Source organism: Oncorhynchus mykiss, chromosome 12 (genome assembly GCF_057628025.1).
Source record: "Oncorhynchus mykiss isolate SJ-2025 chromosome 12, ASM5762802v1, whole genome shotgun sequence".
NCBI classification, from domain to species: Eukaryota; Metazoa; Chordata; class Actinopteri; order Salmoniformes; family Salmonidae; genus Oncorhynchus; species Oncorhynchus mykiss.
In genome coordinates, this window is record NC_143033.1 from 67,202,625 (window position 1) to 67,221,989 (window position 19,365).

Below are 19,365 nucleotides of genomic sequence, written 5' to 3' on the forward strand. Positions count from 1 at the left end.
TACTTATTTGAGAAGCAACACTTTATTTCTACCTTTCTGAGAATCTGAAATGTTGGTGAATTATCCATCCATGACATTGTGCTGTACAACAATGCATTTAATTACATTCCTTAATTATGCTATACGTTTGTCAGAGAGACAGTTAATGACACAATGAAAAAATGTCTCAGTGATTTGACAAGAGCAACAATGCATCACTAAATAATTTGTGGATTTAGTTAAGCAGCTAATCTTAGAAGAACATAGAAAGTACAAAATGGTGAAATCCACATTAGTCTGAGGAACAAGTGGTGTCTACTTCCACAAAATTGGTAGTTACTTAAAAATAAATAGACAAAAAACCTGGAACAAGGAGAGCCCGGTCATGGCTAGAAGTGATACAGCTTTTGTCAAATGAACGTCAGATTTGGCTTTTCGTAGCAGGTTAGGAGAATTTACACAGCAGATTAGGAGAATTACGGTTAGGAAAAGGGTTTGGGTTATTGATGCTAATTTGGGGATTTTGAGCTAGCGCCCAATTGACTCCCATTCACTGTTTGAAGGAGAGCTCTTCTTGTCCCAGAGTTGCCCAGAATGCACCGCGTGGACCAAGTGATTGGTCGACAGTCTTCTGGGTGAAGCGTTACACATTCCCCCATTCATTGCCCAATGGGACTGCTGTCTCATCCTTTCTCTAATATCTCTGGTACAGTCTCAGTTTGATCCCTTCCCCTCCCTTTGGCCCTAACCCTTTGACACTTGCATATATGTAAGATAGAAGCAATATGGTGAAAGATTTACCCCTAGCTACACTGCTTATACCTATCCAGACCCTTTAGACATGCCAACATTGAGGGGTTAGGGCTACGGGGGGGGGGGAGAAATAGGGAGAAATATGGGATCGGATGTCTGATGTAACAGACAGGCTAGTGGCTGGACGCAGGCCTCTTCACTCCCATGACCCTGAAAGTGCTGCTGGCAATCTTCTCGTAGAGCAGGAACGTGAGGGCAGCGGTCAGGACAGTCTGTAGGAGTTTAGCTTCCAGGCCTTTGAACAGGCCCAGCATGCCATACTTCCTAATGGCGGGAGAGAGTGTCGAAAAACATAATATGTAGGAGATGAAGGCATTGGCTGCGTTCCAGGTAGTCTTAATTGCAATGTTGCTGCACATATGATCAGATCTCACAGCGCCTGGAGAAGTGTTTGACATCTCAGGAAACACATGAATATGGTATAAGAATCCTCTGAGATGCACAGCACGACGGCAATAAGACAACCTGGAACGCAACCACGGACTAAGTCTGGGTGTGGTAGCAGTCATGGTGCTTGGTAAATAAAATGTTGAAATAAGGTAGGCAGGTGTGTGTGTGTGTGTGTGTGTGTGGACCAACCTCACTCTATTGATCAGCAGGTGCATCTCACTTCTCAGACTGTTGACAAGTGGCGATCCGCCTGTGTGCTGCGTGTGTTGACCAAACTGAGAACGAGATGCAGATAACGAGCAGTGAAATTAACACACGGAGAGCTTACTCCACTGGAATAACACTAAACATTGGGACAGCCCAATGTTTCACAGCAGAGCACTAAAACGCAACCTCCAAACTGGCGGACACACTCATACACAGTCACAGGACAGACAGACAGCCCTCACGAAAGAGTACTACAGAATTACTACACGGAACCTATTTGTGCATTAGCGGCAATGCAGAGACTTGTAGGGATTGTGTAGTGAACGTGTAGTTTACACACTACTCAAGATACACAAGTAGAGTTTTGTGGTGCTCGGTAGGAAAACAGTAGTGTCTCCAGTAGTAATCAGGTAGAGAGTTTTACTACTTGATGTTGGTAGCCGAGCTGTTTGCTAGCACCATTGAAATGTAGCTATATAGCCCCTGTTTTCGGCATGCGAGTTAATAAGAAGGTGTGTTTGTATGCAGATGTACAGTATGTTCATACTGGTATACTTACCCATTCTACTTACCTCTTTTGCCCTGTTACCAAGGAGGCCCTCGACATAAGAAGACCGGAGGCCATTGTTGGTAAGATTAATATTGTTTCTCAAATATTTGTGACTTCTGTTAGCAGAGGCTTGACAATGGCTTATAATTGTTTGTTTCTTGTACTTGTCTTTATATTCTAAATATAAATAAGGATGAACAAAAAGTGTAAATATCTAATTTAATATGTAATTAATGTAATATTTCTGCTATTACATTTGTATAAACATTTCTTGTTTGATGATATAACTACATGTGCACTAGTCTAGTAGAGACACAGTAGTGACACAAGAAGATGTCAATAGCGATTTTGAATAGGCAAACGGTTGTAAATGTGTCAGTCTTCATTTGTAATTCAAAAGGGTTTATGTGGGAAATGAAAAGGTATCAGGAGCAAATCAGTACTGACACAACGCTACACACTGAATGTGTAGGCATTAAGTAGTAATTCAATAGTGAACATGTAGGAATGGTGGTAGGATGTGTAGGTTTTAAGTAATAGATACCCAAAAGCTCAGTAGTTACACAGTAACTAGGAAATACGTAGTGTTCACAAGTCTTGAAACGCCTCATTTTATCACTCATTACTACTTGAATAACTACAGAAATCACTACTGGTTTACTACACATCTCAAACAAATAGCAAAACCAGGTTTTGTGTAGATCTTGGGTAGAAGTGATTCAGTAGTACCTTTTCATGAGGAACATTCACACATACACACACTGTTCTTACCCTCAGGATGGACTGTACAGTCTGTAGTGGGTATGTGACTGTGGTGGCAACTGCTTTGGCTATGGCACCAATCAGAAAGACCTCAAGAGACAACAGCTAGAGAAATGGACAGAAACAGTATCAGGATCAGTTAGTTCCAGAATAAATAGGATTGGGCAGGTATATAATACAGCATACCAGGGTATTTTTATATATCGGAGGTATGACTTCCAATACAATGGAAATGTTTGTTAATGTCAATATGTGTACTTTTTAAATCAATATTTTGAATCAAGATGTGTACGGATGCTTATTTATAAAACTCTCTTAGGCCTCACTCCCCCCTATCTGAGATATCTACTGCAGCCCTCATCCTCCACATACAACACCCTTTCTGACAGTCACATTCTGTTAAAGGTCCCCAAAGCACACACACCCCTGGGTAGCTCCTCTTTTCAGTTTGCTGCAGCTAGCGACTGGAACGAGCTGCAAAAAAAACTCAAACTGGACAGTTTTATCTCCATCTCTTCATTCAAAGACTCAATCATGGACACTCTTACTGACAGTTGTGGCTGCTTCGTGTGATGTATTGTTGTCTCTACCTTCTTGACCTTTGTCAATAATGCCCAATAATGTTTGTACCATGTTTTGTGTTTCCACCATGTTGTTGTCATGTGTTCCTACCATGCTGTGTTTTCATGGGGAATGTCCCGTTCCACAGGGCCCCCACCCCCCACCCCTTCCTCCTCAATGACCTGCACCAAGGCATCTGAGGGGAGGAGAGAGGGACACTGTTTACCCTAGAGACAATCTGACATAGTGACAAATAAACCAGACTAGGACAACAGTAGTACAATGTGTGTTTGAAAGACAGAGGGAGAGTGTGTATGTACGATGCTGGCTGAAGAGGCAGGGGGCACAGGGATGGAACTAAACTTGTCCCCAGAGAGACAGACATTATATTGGCACACATCTACAACTTTATCTGTTTCCAACACTCATACTGCAGCTGCCTTTACCCATGATGCCTGAGTAGTTAGTGGGACGGAGGTCTGCATTGCGGAACTTTGCCCCCTGAAGCTTGAGTCGTGTGTTGACCACCCACAGCGGAGTGGTCATAAGCACGTTCACTACACCTGCAGAGAGATGGGGAGAGAGAAAGTGTTATTACGTCTTAATAACTTGGTAAGTTAGTTAGCATCAGTGTATGGGTCTTTAGGGTCTTATGTTGGCCTACCTGCAGCAGTGCCCATTAGCAGGTCTCTGCTTGGAGTTGACTTGTGTCCCCGGAACCAGCTGGCTCTCAGGCTGTGGAAGCAGTAGAAGTAGATGAAGTTGGAGCAGCAGAGACTGCAGATCACTGGGAGCCAGCCCCTGTAGGGCGCCAGCCTGCAGAGAGGACAAGCATGGGGACAGACACAACCTCAGGTGATTCTGTTCAAATACAAAAAGGCTAAAAGAGCAGAGAGAGAAAGCAGAACGAGAGAAAGACAGAGCTCTTGTTAACTAACAACCCCTCTTCCTTGACAATCTCTGACAGAATGGCAGGAGTGGACCTGGCTTTCCTCTTCTCATCCACTATAGAAAAAGAGGAACAGAGAGAATAGACATGAGACTTGCACCGATATATCTTATGTCCTCTATTCAGTTTGCCACAAAGGCGTAAAGATATAGCTAGCCTTACTTTGCAGCCGTAGTCTTGCAGTGTCAAGTGGAAAGAAAACGGTCACACTCCCTTAAAAACATATAGGCCTACTGTAAAATGTAGGGTCTTCAAAATGTGAACATTTGCTGATATTAGGCTAATCTTATTTATAGGGGATACAGGTTTGGCAGTATTGGCCTGTCAGATAGCAATTTAAAGAAATACTGCCCCTTGTTTTCATGTAATGCAGAGAATCTGCAATAACCTATTATAAAAAAAGGCAATGCACATAAACAAAGTTAACTTACCACTGCTCCTGCCATTGCATGCACCAATCTTTCATACGAAAAAACTTCAGCAAATCGAAATTCTCGAGTGCTCATTTTAATTGCGGGAGATACAAATGTAAACTTGACAGTTTTGTTTGCATTCCACTATGCAAAATAGTTAGGGAATAGAGATAGTTAAAAAAACATTTTTTTTAAAAATCAGTTCCTTCCAGAGAACATCAACGCGGCTGAATGCTCTTATGGGTTTTTCTCATAGACATTAAAACCATTTCCCCCCGCACTTCGTACTCATTTTACATCCAGGTCGTTCGTATAGCCAATGGTACATATATTCCCTTTCCCAATAAGGTGATTGGACAATAGGAGATGCCACGTGTTCATTTTATTGGCTTTTCCAGTTGTCACTCAAACAAATGAAACGGCAGGGCTGCCTTCAGTAGGCATTTACGTTTTGGAACACTCAATTGAACGGAAACTAATGCTGTACTGAATGACCAGTTGAAGAACGGGGACAGGTTGTCATACTGTAGTGTATTTGGTTGGGGAACGCTGTCAACAGTACCACTGCCCTTTAAATACACTCATTACTTCAAGCCACACCCACCAAACCGGAGCAAACGTACCTCGGGCGGTTCAAGAACGTTTTGGGTAAACGTGTCGTTCAGTACAAACCGTTCCGCAACATAGCAAACGCTCAAGCGAACAAAACGCATCTCAGGCTTGTCCAGATACAGTACCACAGACATAACAATGGTTTAGTTATAAAACAAAAATGTGGACTAGGCTGCTGAGGGGAGGACTGCTCATAATAATATTTGTAATGGAGCAAATGGAATGGCATCAAACACATGAAACCATGTGTTTGATTTATTTGATACCATTCCATTAAAACTTCTTCAGGATCAGTGTCCCTTCCACGGGACGGTTGAGCAAACGTAGGCTAACGCGATTAGCATTAGGTTGTAAGTAACAAGAACATTTCCCAGGACATAGACATATCTGATATTGGCAGAAAGCTTAAATTGTTGTTAATCTAACTGCACTGTACAATTTATAGTTGCTACTACAATTAAATAATACCATGCTATTGTTTGAGGAGAAAGTACAATTTTGAACATGAAAAGTTATTCATCAATAAATTAGGCACATTTGGGCAGTCTTGATAAAAAATAAACAGAAATGCAATGGTTCATTGGATCAGTCTAAACTTTGCACACACACACTGCTGCCATCTAGTGGCCAACATCTAAATTGCACCTGGGCTGGAATAATACATTATGGCCTTTCTCTTGCATTTCAAAGATTGTACAAAAAAAAAGTTTATTTGTATTATATTTTACTAGATCTGTTGTGTTATACTCTCCTACATTCCTTTCACATTTCCATAAACTTCAAAATGTTTCCTTTCAAATGGTACCGTATGCATATACAGTTGAAGTCAGACGTTTACATACACCTTATACATTTAAACTCAGTTTCACAATTCCGGACATTTAATCCTAGTAAAAATTCCCTCTCTTAGGTCAGTTAGGATCACCACTTTATTTTAAGAATGTGAAATGTCAGAATAATAGTAGAGAGAATGATTTATTTCAGCTTTAATTTCTTTCATCACATTCACAGTGCGTCAGAAGTTTACATACACTCAATTAGTACTTGGTAGCATTGCCATTAAATTGTTTAACGTGGGTCAAACATTTCAGGTAGCCTTCCACAAGCTTCCCACAATAAGTTCCTCCTTACAGAGCTGGTGTAACTGAGTCAGGTTTGTAGGCCTCCTTGCTCACACACGCTTTTTCAGTTCTGCCCACACATTTTCTGTAGGCTTGAGGTTAGGGCTTTGTGATGGCCACTCCAATACCATGACTTTGTTGTCCTTAAGCCATATTGCCACAACTTTGGAAGTATGCTTGGGGTTGTCCATTGTCCATTTGGAAGACCCATTTGCGACCAAGCTTTAACTTCCTGACTGAGGTCTTGACATGTTTCTTCAGTCCCTCCTGCAGCAAAGCACCCCCACAACATGATTGCTGCCACCCGTGCTTCATGGTTGGGATGGTGTTCTTCGGCTTGCAAGCATCCCCCTTTTTCCTCCAAACATAATGGTCATTATGGCCAAACAGTTCTATTTTTGTTTCATCAGACCAGAGGACATGTCTCCAAAAAGTACAATCTTTGTCCCCATGTGCAGTTGCAAACCATAGTCTGGCCTTTTTATGGCAGTTTTGGAGTAGTGGCTTCTTCCTTGCTGAGCGACCTTTCTGGTTATGTCGATAAAGGACTCGTTTTACTGTGGATATGGATACTTTCATACCGGTTTTCTCCAGCATCGTCACAAGGTCCTTTGCTGTTGTTCTGGGATTGAATTGCACTTTTCGCACCAAAGTACGTTCATCTCTAGGATATAGTGCGTCTTCTTCCTCACCGTTATGATGGCTGCGTGGTCCCATGTTGTTTATACTTGCGTACTATTGTTTGTACAGATGAACATGGTGCCTTCAGTCATTTGGAAATTGCTCTCAAGGATTAGCCAGACTGTGGAGGTCTTGGCTGATTTCTTTTGATTTTCCTATGTCAAGCAAAGAGGCACTGAGTTTGAAGGTAGGCCTTGAAATACATCCACCCCTCCAATTGACTCAAATGATGTCAATTAGCCTATCAGAAGCTTCTAAAGCCATGACATAATTTTCTGGAATTTCCCAAGCTGTTTAAAGGCAGTCCACTTAGTGTATGTAAACTTGACCCACTGGAATTGTGACGAAATGAATTATACGTGAAATTATCTGTCTGTAAACAATTGTTGGAAAATGTACTTCTGTCATGCACAAAGTAGATGTCATAACCAACTTGCGAAAACTATAGTTTGTTAACAAGAAATGTGTGGAGTGGTTGAAAAACTAGTTTTAACGACTCCAACCTAAGTGTATGTAAACTTCCGACTTCAACTGTATATGCATATCCTTGCTTCAGGGCCTGAACAACAGGCAGTTCGTTTTTGGGTATGTCATTTTAGGCAAAAATTGAACAAAAGGTGCAGATCCTTAAGCGGTTTCAATTCCGCTCCAGCCATTACCACAAGCCTGTCCTCCCCAATTAGGGTGCCACCAATCTCCTGTGGTTTGGAGTTACTTTTCTGTAATATCTCTGGCTTGGCGCTTGTCCCACAATGTTTTCCGGTCGTCACATTTACCACAACCACAAAGTCAGAAACCCTGCCTATTTCTAAAATAAAGATTCTTAAACTTAACCCCTTTATTTAACTAGGCAAGTCAGTTAAGAACAAATTCTTATTTACAATAACGGCCTACCCCGGCTAAACCTCCACTAACCTGGACGACGCTGGGCCAATTCTGTGCCGCCCTACAGGACTCCCGATCACAGCTGGTTGTGATACAGCCCGGGATCGAACTAGGGTCTGTAGTGACACCTCTAGCACTGCGGTGCCTTAGGCTCCCAGGTGGCACAGAGGCCTAACAACACTTTGTGGCTAACTCGAACCTTGAATTAAGACCAAAAAGCACATTTTTATTTTCATAAATTTTTTAGGATAGACAATTTGACCTTGTGGCTGTGCCATCTAGTGGAAATCATGTTGTTTTCATAGTCTTGTTCATTCTACAGGCTAGCTACTACACCCGTCTGTATTCTGAATTCTAAACTGTGCTCCTTTCTGGAAAAGGGTATGTAGTTTTATTGTGTTTTGTGGTTGCAAATATTAAAGTTCACTACAAAATGTACTTTCTGCAGCCCTATTTGACAAATTCTAAACTTTTAACATTTGTAACAGTCATGTCGGGAAATAAATGCATTTTAGACAACTAATCACAGTAATTAATCACAACAAAATTAGAAGACAAATATGTCAAGCATCGAGAGGCCTCTTTCCCCATCCAAAGGTATTGAAAAGTCTCTCTTCTTGTCCATGATATGTATTGATGCTTATAGCTACAAATAATCTCTCTACCACCTCAGCAAAAACTTTACAAACAGCCTCCCCACCCCTCCAGGACAGAAAGGCTATAGAAGCACCCAGTAACACACTGACCAGAGCTGAGTACATCTGCAGAGAGAACCCCAGGCACATGGATCCAACCACAGCTACAGTCAAGCCCACTAACCTTCCTATTAGATGTCTGGGTGAGAGTTGCCCCAATTTATCCCACACCAAGAAAACTGACACACCACCACCACCACCAAGCCACCTTTGCCCTGCACACCACCCCAACCCCAGCACAACTAGGGCCCCCAAGTTGTGGAGGTCCCTCCGTGTCCCTAGGATGGATACAACCAAGGCTCCTGTGGCCATGCACCCAGGAGCCAAACACAGCACCATCCTAGCAGCCCCCACAGCCACTGACACGGTAATGAACTGTGCCATCCTGATCTCGCCGCTCTTTGCCACATTCTTCACCGCCCTGACCGTCATGATGCTCATCAAACCAGCGATGACCACCCCACTCACTGCAGCCACCCTGGCCCCCACCCCGGTCCCGCTCACCCCGTTACCCACAACCTTCCACCACACCCCAGGCTCTAGGAGCTCCTCCACCCTGCCCACCCCATCTGCAGCACCCACCCCCAGTCCGATCAGAAGACCCAAGAAGGGGGCGCGGAGGACCGATGCAACCAGGCCATTAGACCCAGACAGGACCTCTGCTATCCAGACCACTGAGAACGCTGCTAGTCCTCTCAGAAGCCCGATGGCACCCCCTCTGGCTGTGGTTCTCAACACCAGCTCCACACAGAGGTGGTAGTCCAGCGGTCTTGCTGGTGGCAGTGACTCCGCTTCCCCTGGACTCTCCTCCTCTATGTCTTCCAGTCCCAGTACTGTCCATGCTCCAAGAGAGAGAAAGAGAGCTCCCAGACTCACCACTATCAGTGTGGCCCTTACAAACGCCCACTGACGTCCCATGATGCTCCAGCATCTACCCCCTCCTCCTACGTCCTTCTCGTATTTTCTTCTCCCCTGGATGGAGAACGATCTGTCTCTCTCTGTTCCCTCTCCCATCGTTTTGTTTTTGATGAACAATTGTTGTTTTTTACTGAATCACCTAAACTGTACAGTCAATCACCCTCTCATTGTTTCTGTCTCCATTGGATGAGTTGAGGCAACCTGTTTTTCTTAGCGAAAGGTGAAACCAGAATTTGGTTATCTGATATCCCCACCCCCTCAGAGTGGATCAGTTCCTTCAGTCTGTCTCATGTTGACCACTGAAGGTGCCTCTTCTAAGGAGATCCCTCTCCATCACTGAGGTACTGGTTGCATCTATAGGTTAGAGAACCACGATGGAAATAAGTCGAGACTTTTGTGTCATCCTCAATGATTCGATTTACGCACCTTGACTATACAGTATGTTTCTGTTGTTTTTTTTACAAGCCGGCAACACTATGAAAACACCAATTTAGAAAACATTGCTATCATTTAAAATAATCTTTGTCAAACAATTCACTTACTGTAGCTACAGGTGCTGTTCTCTATGGTTGTTAGCCTGTCTCAGAGTGTCTGCATCTGCCTCGGTCTGAATCGGCCTCATACATGCTGCCTGACAATCAAACCGTTGAGAAGGCTGTGTGTGTGTGTGTGTGTGTGTGTGTGTGTGTGTGTGTGTGTGTTTCAGGAGTTACTGGTTGGACCAGATGCCAGACTAGTGAGAACAAGTCTCACCTACTATTTCACAATCCTTATCCATCTGTGTAAGCCTAAATTGTGGTTTCCACTCACCACACCGGTTTTTCCAAACATAACTGCTGCAAACAAATGCTGCTATTGTAAATTACTTTGATTATCATGATCAATCATTAATTAACCATTTAATCAATCAAAATTGTTATTCCATTGTAAATTCTACAACACAATCAATTAACATTATCTGAGTCTAGCGTCCGAAATGGCACCCTATTCCTTACATTATGCAAATTCGAATATGAACCTCGAACCCAGTTCCCCTCTAATCAGGGACCAATTTAGACCTGGGACACAAGGTGGGTTTTCACTGGGTTTTAAGCTCATAGAGAGTGCACAATATAGGGAAAAAGAGTACCCTTCGGTCGCATGCTGAGTCAGCCTCCCCGTCTCTCGGCCAGGCTCTGCAGTAGGGCAATTACAGTGTCACTTCAGCTAGTCTCTGCAGCAGCGTTTCCACTAGATTATATAGCCATAAACTCAAAATTCATGAAAACAAACATGAGCTTTTTGTACTTATTTTAAGATTAGGCATAAGGTTAGTAGTGTGGTTAATGTTAGGTTTAAAAATCTAAATTTAAGAAGATGAATAGTAAAAATAGGCGGGGTTTAGCCATAATTATGGCTTTGTGGCTATAGAAGTTAGTGACAACCCGGGGCGATGACTGTCACTTCCTGTCTCTCTCAGCCAGTCTCTGCAGCAGGGCAATGACTGTGTCCTGTTTGGAGGAAAGCAGCTCCAGAGCCGTGGCCATCCTACCCAGGGACTCTGCCATGCGCGCCTCCCTCCTCTCGCGCCTCCTCCCCCGGGCCTCCATCCTGCTGCGACGCCCCTGCTCCTCCTTGGCCTGCCCCTCCTGCCTCCTCAGGAACTCCTGCAGCAAGGAGGTGCCTTCTTCTGCTCGCTTCTGCTGCTGGGCCAGAAGGGAGGTAATGGAGGATCCCTTGGAGGAGAAGCGACAGCGCTTCTTTCTGCGGAGGTCTATGCGGCTGAGGTTGGAGGGGATGTGACGGGAGGCAGGGGGCTGTGCGACCGGAGCAGGGGAGGGGTTTGGCTGTGGAGGGTCTGTGTTATTGGCTATCCTGGGGGAGGGCGTGTCCATGGGGGTGGGAAGAGGGAGGGAGGAGCGGACGGGGGGAGGGAGGGATCTGACAAAGGTGTAGAGAGGGAGGGTGGAGGGAACTGGCGTGTGGAGTGGGAGGGAGGAGGGGACAAGGGTGAGTGTCCGAGTGCATGCAGTGATGAGGTTGCCATGGGGAAGGAGGGGCTTCTGCTCTGTTTTGGCAGTTTCCGTGGCGACGTTCACCTTAGGGATGCTGGTTACTAGGGTAGGGCTGCTAGTGGTCTCGGCGCCGATGGTGTCACCAAGCATGGCATCCATCATCTTATGAGCGAGTGAGAGAGACAGAAAGAGACAGAATGTTGAGATAAGAGGGTCTTGTTAGCACCCTTGGACAGCTTTGTTTCTTACTTTCATAATACACCCCCAATGTCACTAGAATTAATGAGCATTCACTACAAGACCACTAGAACAACACTTTCAACAAAATGAAGAGACGGTTGCCTGACAACGTCACGAAAATGATGCGTGAGCTACGCATGAGTAGAAGGATGTGTGTTGCTGTGATCCTGAACAGCCCGTTAGCTCGAAACAATGACAAGAAACTGCCATGTGGGGCATTGTAGGTGGCTTGTATTTTGCTTGTGATACCCATGTCATGTTTTAAGGTGTTTTGACTTATACCACGTCTATGATAATATGGCTCAAATGCGCTAGTTAGCTAACAACTGGCACGATGTATTTGAGAGACAAAAAGTGCTTATTGTGTTTTCAATAAACATTTGGAGACGAAATATAGTTTCAATAATCCTATGATTCTAAGCCAACCCCTGTCTGTTTTGCCCAGAAGATGCACACGCATCGGTTTTCTTGCTAAACAACACACGTCGATCATAATAAAACAAACAAGTACCTCAAAGTACTCCCAGGAGGTTCTGGCCTGGCCGGTCTCCCTGCCTCTGTATTTGACCCTCTTGTAGGTGACGATCAAGTTGTTCCACTTGCGGCGGATCTTCTCAACGGGAAGACAATGACCTTGCTCCTCCAACTCCTTCTGCACGCTCTGGAAGAGCTGCGAACGCTCCCGGGTCCCGTACAGGCTCCAGCGGCGCCCCACTGCTTCGATCAAGTACACGATGGCCTGGTAGGAGAACTCTGGGGAAACCTGGGGAGGAGGCCGAGGAGTCGGGAGGGTCATGACTGCGGCTGAGGAGAGGAAGGAGGTTGGAGAAGAGGGATGTTTAATAAGTATATAAGTACTGTTAAGTCGCTCGATCAGCTAGCCAGCATGCGAGATATGGTTCTGGGTGCTGCAGATAAATGGTACATCTACAGTAGGTGCTTAGACCAAGAAATATAGGAAGAGTTATATTTATTTGATGTGCCCTCTTTATTTTACTCCCCTCTATCTCCTTCACTCTTTAACGGGAAGAAATAGGACTCACCTGGAGCTATCTTTAAGATGGTTTTGCCATCTGCAGAAGTAGAGGAAAAGAAACGGTCAGCACTCACAGGATCTAGTGGACAGAAAGAAAGGCAGGTGTCACATGCAAAACCGTCAAAATACAGTTTAGTATTTTTGCGATAGTTCATAATATCAATAATATTCTGATCATTCATTATAGATTATACAAATATTTCTAAAGTGTGCAGAGCCTTTTTCCTGTTTCTCCAGGTTTGCCTTTTACGTCCAATACCTTCACTATTCAGCTCTGGGTGTGCGGTAGATTCGGCCTATTATCTAATAGTGTTTTTAAAGTAAAAGTTAAAGTTCCTGTGAGACAAGACTGAAAAATATGCTCTCGCTGTCTTACTTGTACGGTACCAACAACTTACACAGTACGATGGGTTTGCTGTTCGTTTTAGTTGCTAGCCGCCCATGCTGTGTTGAATACCCTGCATGGTCTTCTATTGGACCGCCTTCTCCCGGAGAAATATCATGACGAGCTGCAGACTCCGTCGCTCTTTTGCCCGAAAGCAGCGAAGATGATTCGTCTTCATCGTCAAAGGACTCGGAGTCTTCACTTTTCACAGTGATATTCAACGACATTACCGCGTCTACCATGCGCACTGTCTTGGTTATGGAATCGCTCGACCACGTCTAAATAGGCTGCCTATGTGGCTGTTTCTCTCAATGCTTATGAGAAGGAAAAAGTTTTAGTCTTTCATTTCGATAAAGAAATTCGCCTACAAACCCCAACATCAGCCACTATTGCAGTATTTGCATTCTCGGACCTGTGACTTTACAACAAGCTGAAGGGAAATGGCTGCGTACTTTACCAAGCATGTCTGCGCAACGCTGCTTCGCAGCTCTGGGCATGGATTCGCTGCTGGCAATTGTGGTGACGTGTACTTGCGTGCGCAGGCCCTGCACGAGTGCAGAGACGCAACGCAGACGCTGCCCAGACTGCCCTGAAGAGGGCGCTGCTGCTCTGTCTGACATTCTCCTCAACAGAACCGCACGTACAAAGCGGATACAAAGAATTATGAAGGTGACATCAAAGATGGAACAATGAGACAGATGATTCACTGGCTGTTTAAATGTGAAGCATCCGCTTGACGTTTCCACTCGCTTCCAAATATGGTACTGAGAGGAAGACTACTGGCGGATAGTGGGAGAAGATGGAACGAGATGGATTTTGGCCGACATTCTGCAAATGTTCTCACCGATGAAACATTTGATCTCAAAGTTGTCTGTTCCCAAAACTAGAATATGTTATGAACAGAGTGGACTAAAGTGTGTAGACTTTAGCCTTTGCAAACGTTTTTAAAAATGCCGTTGTATAGGAGTGCAAAGGCGAATCGAGTTATTGCACACGCGCACTTCACGTAGTAGGCGTTCCCTAACGGAAATATGCAATATGCGCCAATAGGATTTCGCTATCTCGTGCATGGCTCTGCCTGCCTGCCCCCTGAAGTTGGATGCTGAATGGAGTACTCTTGAACTCTCTCTCAAATAGATCCTTCAATCTTTCGCCCATTCCATGGAACTCTGCATTATCCCTCAGAAAAAAAAGACAGACACATTTGTATAGAAAACATAGTAAACAAGCTAGAAATGCAATAAACAACTTGTTTGGCCTAATTCATATTTGTTATAGATTAAACAAGGGCACATTATTAAAGTGTTATTCATTCATTAGCACAAGTTGACTAGTATAATCAAAATGTTATCCCTGAGTCTTCACATTGGATACTGCAGTAGTGCAGTCTCACCCTGTTAAATGTGGCACAGTTGGTGAAGAGATAAGCAACACAGACACAACGTTTTGCACTGTTTGGTAGAGATTCTGCTGCAGTTTCTCCACAACCCTGTCCAGCCATATAGGGGTCTTTCTCACACTGGAGTAGTTTCTCACCCGGCAATGAAACATACAGACGGAGATATATGTGAACTTTGACACTTTGCTGTTATTCTGGCTGCACTTTTTAATGTGACTAAGTTAGCCATAGTTGGCATGCTTGCAAGCAAGGCAGAAAAACGTTGCCAGCCAGTATGGCAATGGAACATTTAGAACAAACGACTGGGTCGCGTCTCTGGCAACCGAACCGATAGGACGAACGATCAGCCGGCTTGGGTAGCAACCCTAGATTTGTGTCGGGACTATATCTTGTGGAAGGATGAAATATAATTAATAAATTAATCAAAATAATACTTTTGGAAATATGTAAATAATCATTTGAATATGTTGGTAACCCACTGTATAAAAGTGTTGATACCCTTGAAGCCGGTGGTTGGAGGATATATTGGCAAGGTTTGTCGGCCCTCGACTTCATCTTTGGCCCAGCAACACCCGTGCAAATACAGTGCATTCGGGAAGTATTCAGACCCCTTCACTTTTTCCACATTTTGTTACGTTACAGCCTTATTCTAAAATGTATTAAAAACAATTGTTCTTTCACCCTTACCAAGCTACACACAATACCCTGTATTGACAAAGTAAAAACAGGTTTTACAAACATTTTGCAAATGTATAAATAAAAAAAACAGAAATGTAACATTTACATAAGTATTCAGACCCTTTACTCAGTACTTTGTTGAAGCACCGTTGGCAGCGATTACATACCTTGAGTCTTGGCACACCTGTATTTGAGGATTTTCTTGCATTCTTCTTTGAAGATCCTCTCAAGCTCTGTCAGGTTGGATGGGGAGCGTCGCTGCACAGCAATTTTCAGGTCTCTCCAGAGATGTTCGATCTGGTTCAAGTCCGGGATATGGCTGGGCCACTCAAGAACATTCAGAGACCTGTCCCAAAGCCACTCCTGCGTTGTCTTGGCTGTGTGGTTAAAAGGTCATGTCCTGTTGGAAGGGGAACCTTCGCCCCAGTCTTAGGTCCTGAGTACTCTGGAGCAGGTTTTCATCAAGGATCTCTCTCCCAGTCCCTGCCGCTCAAAAACATCCTCACAGCATGATGCTGCCATGGTAAGAAACAATCTAGCTGGTTGGTTTTTATCAAAATCTTGTCAGTGGTGTCATTTCAGCAAAAATCGAGGGCATAGAATGGCAAAATGACTTCCGTAGCTAGCCTAGGTTTTCAATGGCCTTGCTTTAATGTGTAAGGGACTGTCAATGGGGCGGATAGAGCACAGCAGAGATTCCGTGCCAACCTGTCCCTTTTGGTCAAAAGCACTCTATGGTGTTGGCATTTGAACTTTATGTTTATTGTGGTATAGTGCGATATAAGCATATTTCAATATCATTCCAATGCAAAAACCCAAATGACTCCCCTGGGTATAGCTACAGTGCCTTCAGAAAGTATTTACACCCTTTGACATTTTCCACATTTTGTTGTGCTATAGGCGGAATTTAAAATTGATTAAATTGAGATTGTGTGTTACTGGTCTACACACAATAGCCCATAATGTCAAAGTGGAATTATGTTTTTAGAAATGTTCACAAATTAATAGAAAATGAGAAGATGAAATGTCTTGATTCAACAAGTATTCAATCCCTTTGTTATGGCAAGCCAAAATAAGTTCAGGAGTACAAATTTACTTAACAAGTCACACAATAGTGTTTAACATGATTTTCAAATGACTACCTCATCTCTGTACCCCACACAATTATCTGTAAGGTCCCTCAGTCAAGCAGTGGATTTCAAACACAGATTCAACCACAAAGACCAGGGAGGTTTTCCCAATGCCTCACAAACAAGGGCCCCTATTGGTAGATAAACATAATGAAGTTAATTAAACCGTGGATGGTGTATCAATACATCTAGTCACTACAAAGATACAGGCGTCCTTTCTAACTCATTTGGTGGATAGTAAGGAACCCACTCAGTGATTTCACCATGAGGGCAATGGTGACTTTAAAACAGTTAAGAGTTGAATGGCTATGATAGGAGAAAACTGAGGATGGATCAACAAAATCGTAGTTACTCCACAATACTAACCTAACTGATAGAGGGAAAAGGAGGAAGGCTCTACAGACTAAAAATACTTTTTGCCAAAAAAATTGCTAAGCAATCGTTTTTGGGTCCTGAATACAGTGTTATTTTTGGGGCAAATTCAATACAACAAATGACTGAGTACCACTCTCCATATTTTAAAGCTAGTGGTGGCTGCATCAAGTTATGGGTATGCTTGTTTGTAATCGTTAAGGACTGGGGAGTTTTTTTTTTAGGATACAAATTAAATGTAATTGAGCTAAGCACAGGCAAAATCCTAAAGGAAAACCTGGTTCAGTCTGCTTTCCACCAGGCACTGGGAGATTAATTCACCTTTCAGCAGGACAATAACCTAAAACACAAGGCCAAATCTACATTGGAGTTGCTTACCAAGACAGCATTGAATGTTCCTGAGTGGCCGAGTTACAGTTTTGACTTAAATCTACATCGAAATCTATGGCAACAATGTACAATCCAGATGTGGAAAGCTCTTAGAGACGTACCCAGAAAGACTCATAGCTGTAATTGCTGACAAAGGTGCTTCTACCAAGTATTGACTCAGGGGTGTTGAAAGTTCTGTATCGGTATTTTCAATACATTTGCAAGAATTTCTTAAAACGTGTTTTCATTTGTAATTATTGGGTATTATGTTTAGATGGGTGAGAATGTGTATTTAATCCATTTTTAATTCAGGCTGTAACACTATGAATAGTTTTTGAAGGAAATGAATCTTGTAGCCTATATTCATTACCAAAACGGCCTTGCGTTAGTGTGTAGAGCGCCGTCCATTGTGCTGATACAGTGCAGCAGAGATAGGCAACAGATTTCGCGCCAACCTCAAGCAATGGTCATAGAGTCTCTGCATTTGAACGTTATGTTTGTGGTGTAGTGTGATATAAGCAGAATTCAATATAATTTCAATGCCCCCTTAGTCACTTTATCCTGGTGTCAGGTCTGGAACGGCACCATCCTTATCTCAGCACCCTTCACCGCGTTCTTTATTGCCCTGACTGCCAAGATGCTCATCAAACCCCAATGGCCACCCCAACTCACTGCAGCCAACCTGGCCCCCAGCCCCGCTCACCTCATTACCCACAACCTCCCACCACACCCAAGGCTCCAGGAACTCCACCGCCCGGTCCACCCCATCTGCAGCACCCACCCCCAGCCCGATCAGAAGCCCCAAGAAGGGGGCGTTGAGCAGCGAAGCGACCCAGACAGGACCTCTGCTATCCAGACCAATGAGACGACTGCTACTCCTCTAAGTAGCCCGACGGCGGCCCCTCTGGCCGTGGCTCTCAACACCACTTCCACAAAGAGGTGGTAGTCCAGCTGTCTTGTTGGTGGCAGCGACTCTGCTTCCCCTGGACTTCCCTCTTCCTCCAAGTCTTCCAGTCCCAGTGCTGTCCATGCGCTGAGAAAAAAGAGAAAGAGAGACTACAACCAGTATGGCCCTTACAAACGCCCTCTGATGTCCCATGAAGCTCCAGCATCTACCTCCTCCTATGTCCTCCTTGTGTTTTCTTTTCCCCTGGATGGAGAACGATCTGTCTCTCCATTTCTTCTCCCATTGTTTATTCTTCATTAACAATTGATTTTTATTGAATCATCTAAACTGTACAGTCAATGCGCACTTTCCAGCGGATTATCTTTGTCAAATCGGTGACCATTGTTGGTCACCACCTTTCAAAGTGTGTTGCATTATGGGGTTAAAAATAACCAGACTTGCAACTACATGTTGACTGCATTAACTTTACAAAACTCATGTGATCTATGGTCATGAAGTTTTGACTGCAAGTTTCTGCAGTTGCTTTTTACCAACTCCATCCTGCAGCCAACGCTTGTATATTGTGGGTGGATCTATTTTCAACCAATCATTAAGTTGTTTTTGTTTGACCATGCAAACGAGACCAGAGACATTCATGTGATATGAGGCTCTCTCCTATGATTCTAAGCCAACTGTTTTCTTTGCCTAGAAGATCTGCAAACATTTTATTTTGCGATAGCTCATAATTTCAATACAATTCTGATCTTTCATTATAGATTGTAATAGCATTTTCCTGTTTCTCCAGTTTTTGCCTCCAGCACCTTCGCTAGCTAATCAGCTCTGGATGTGCAGTAGATTCTGCTATTATCTACTAGTATTTCTAAAGTTAAAGTTCCTGTGAAACAAGACTGAAATATGAAATATATATCTCTGTCTGAGTATACGGTACCAACAACTTACAAAGTACTATGGGTTTGGTAGTCGTTTTAGTTGCCAGCCGCGGTCATCTTTTGGACCGCCTTCTCCCGGAGAAATATCATGAAGCTGCACTCTTTACTCGAAAGCAGCGAAGGATCTTCTTTGTCAAAGGGCTCTGATGTTACGTTCCAAACACTTATAAGACACACCCGCAGCCCTCAAATTAAGTGGACACTTCTGTATTCTTTACCAAGCATGTCTGCATAACGCTGCTGCGCAGCTTTGGGCAGGGATTCACTGCTGACAATTGTGGTGACGATACCAGCGTTGGGCAGAGACGCAAAGCAGACGCTGCCCAAACTGCCCTGAAGAGGGCGCTTCTGCTCTGATGATATTCTCCTCAACAGAACCACATTCTGGAA

General features: G+C 43.8%; 1 protein-coding gene and 1 pseudogene across 5 annotated transcripts; both read right to left on the bottom strand.

Annotated features, from left to right (window-relative positions):
- Positions 1–13: 13 nt before the first annotated feature.
- Positions 14–4,657, bottom strand: LOC110538931 (peroxisomal membrane protein PMP34-like; annotated as a pseudogene). The gene is made up of 9 exons (XR_016484782.1): positions 4,643–4,657; positions 4,246–4,267; positions 3,927–4,112; positions 3,709–3,825; positions 3,374–3,458; positions 2,888–2,916; positions 2,711–2,806; positions 1,372–1,457; positions 14–1,056 (listed from the first exon to the last, which is right to left on the bottom strand). The product of XR_016484782.1 is annotated as a peroxisomal membrane protein PMP34-like (transcript).
- Positions 4,658–10,422: 5,765 nt separating this feature from the next.
- On the bottom strand, positions 10,423–19,254 carry LOC110538002 (uncharacterized). 4 transcript variants are annotated; one of them, XM_090193058.1, is made up of 4 exons: positions 18,986–19,254; positions 12,814–12,885; positions 12,282–12,574; positions 10,423–11,692 (listed from the first exon to the last, which is right to left on the bottom strand). In XM_090193058.1, the coding sequence occupies exons 3-4, from the start codon at positions 12,564–12,566 to the stop codon at positions 10,976–10,978; spliced, it is 1,002 nt and encodes a 333-aa protein (XP_090049184.1). In that variant the 5' UTR covers positions 12,567–12,574; positions 12,814–12,885; positions 18,986–19,254; the 3' UTR covers positions 10,423–10,975. The 4 variants fall into 4 exon arrangements, with proteins under 4 accessions (XP_090049184.1, XP_090049186.1, XP_021480187.1 ...); XM_090193060.1 differs by lacking the exon at positions 18,986–19,254 and adding an exon at positions 15,436–16,878; XM_021624512.3 differs by lacking the exon at positions 18,986–19,254 and adding an exon at positions 13,205–15,367 and having other exon boundaries at positions 12,814–12,843.
- Between the last annotated feature and the right edge of the window lie 111 nt (positions 19,255–19,365).

Excerpts from the sequence above, each read along its gene's own strand:
- LOC110538002 (XM_021624511.3), bottom strand. The coding sequence starts at position 13,433 with ATGGTAGACGCGGTAATGTCGTTGAATATCACTGTGAAAAGTGAAGAC. Across the intron at positions 12,886-13,204 it reads CAGCAAACCCATCGTACTGT|ATCCTGTGAGTGCTGACCGT; the intron begins GTAAGTTGTTGG and ends TCTGTCCACTAG. Across the intron at positions 12,575-12,813 it reads CATCTTAAAGATAGCTCCAG|CCGCAGTCATGACCCTCCCG; the intron begins GTGAGTCCTATT and ends TCCTCTCCTCAG.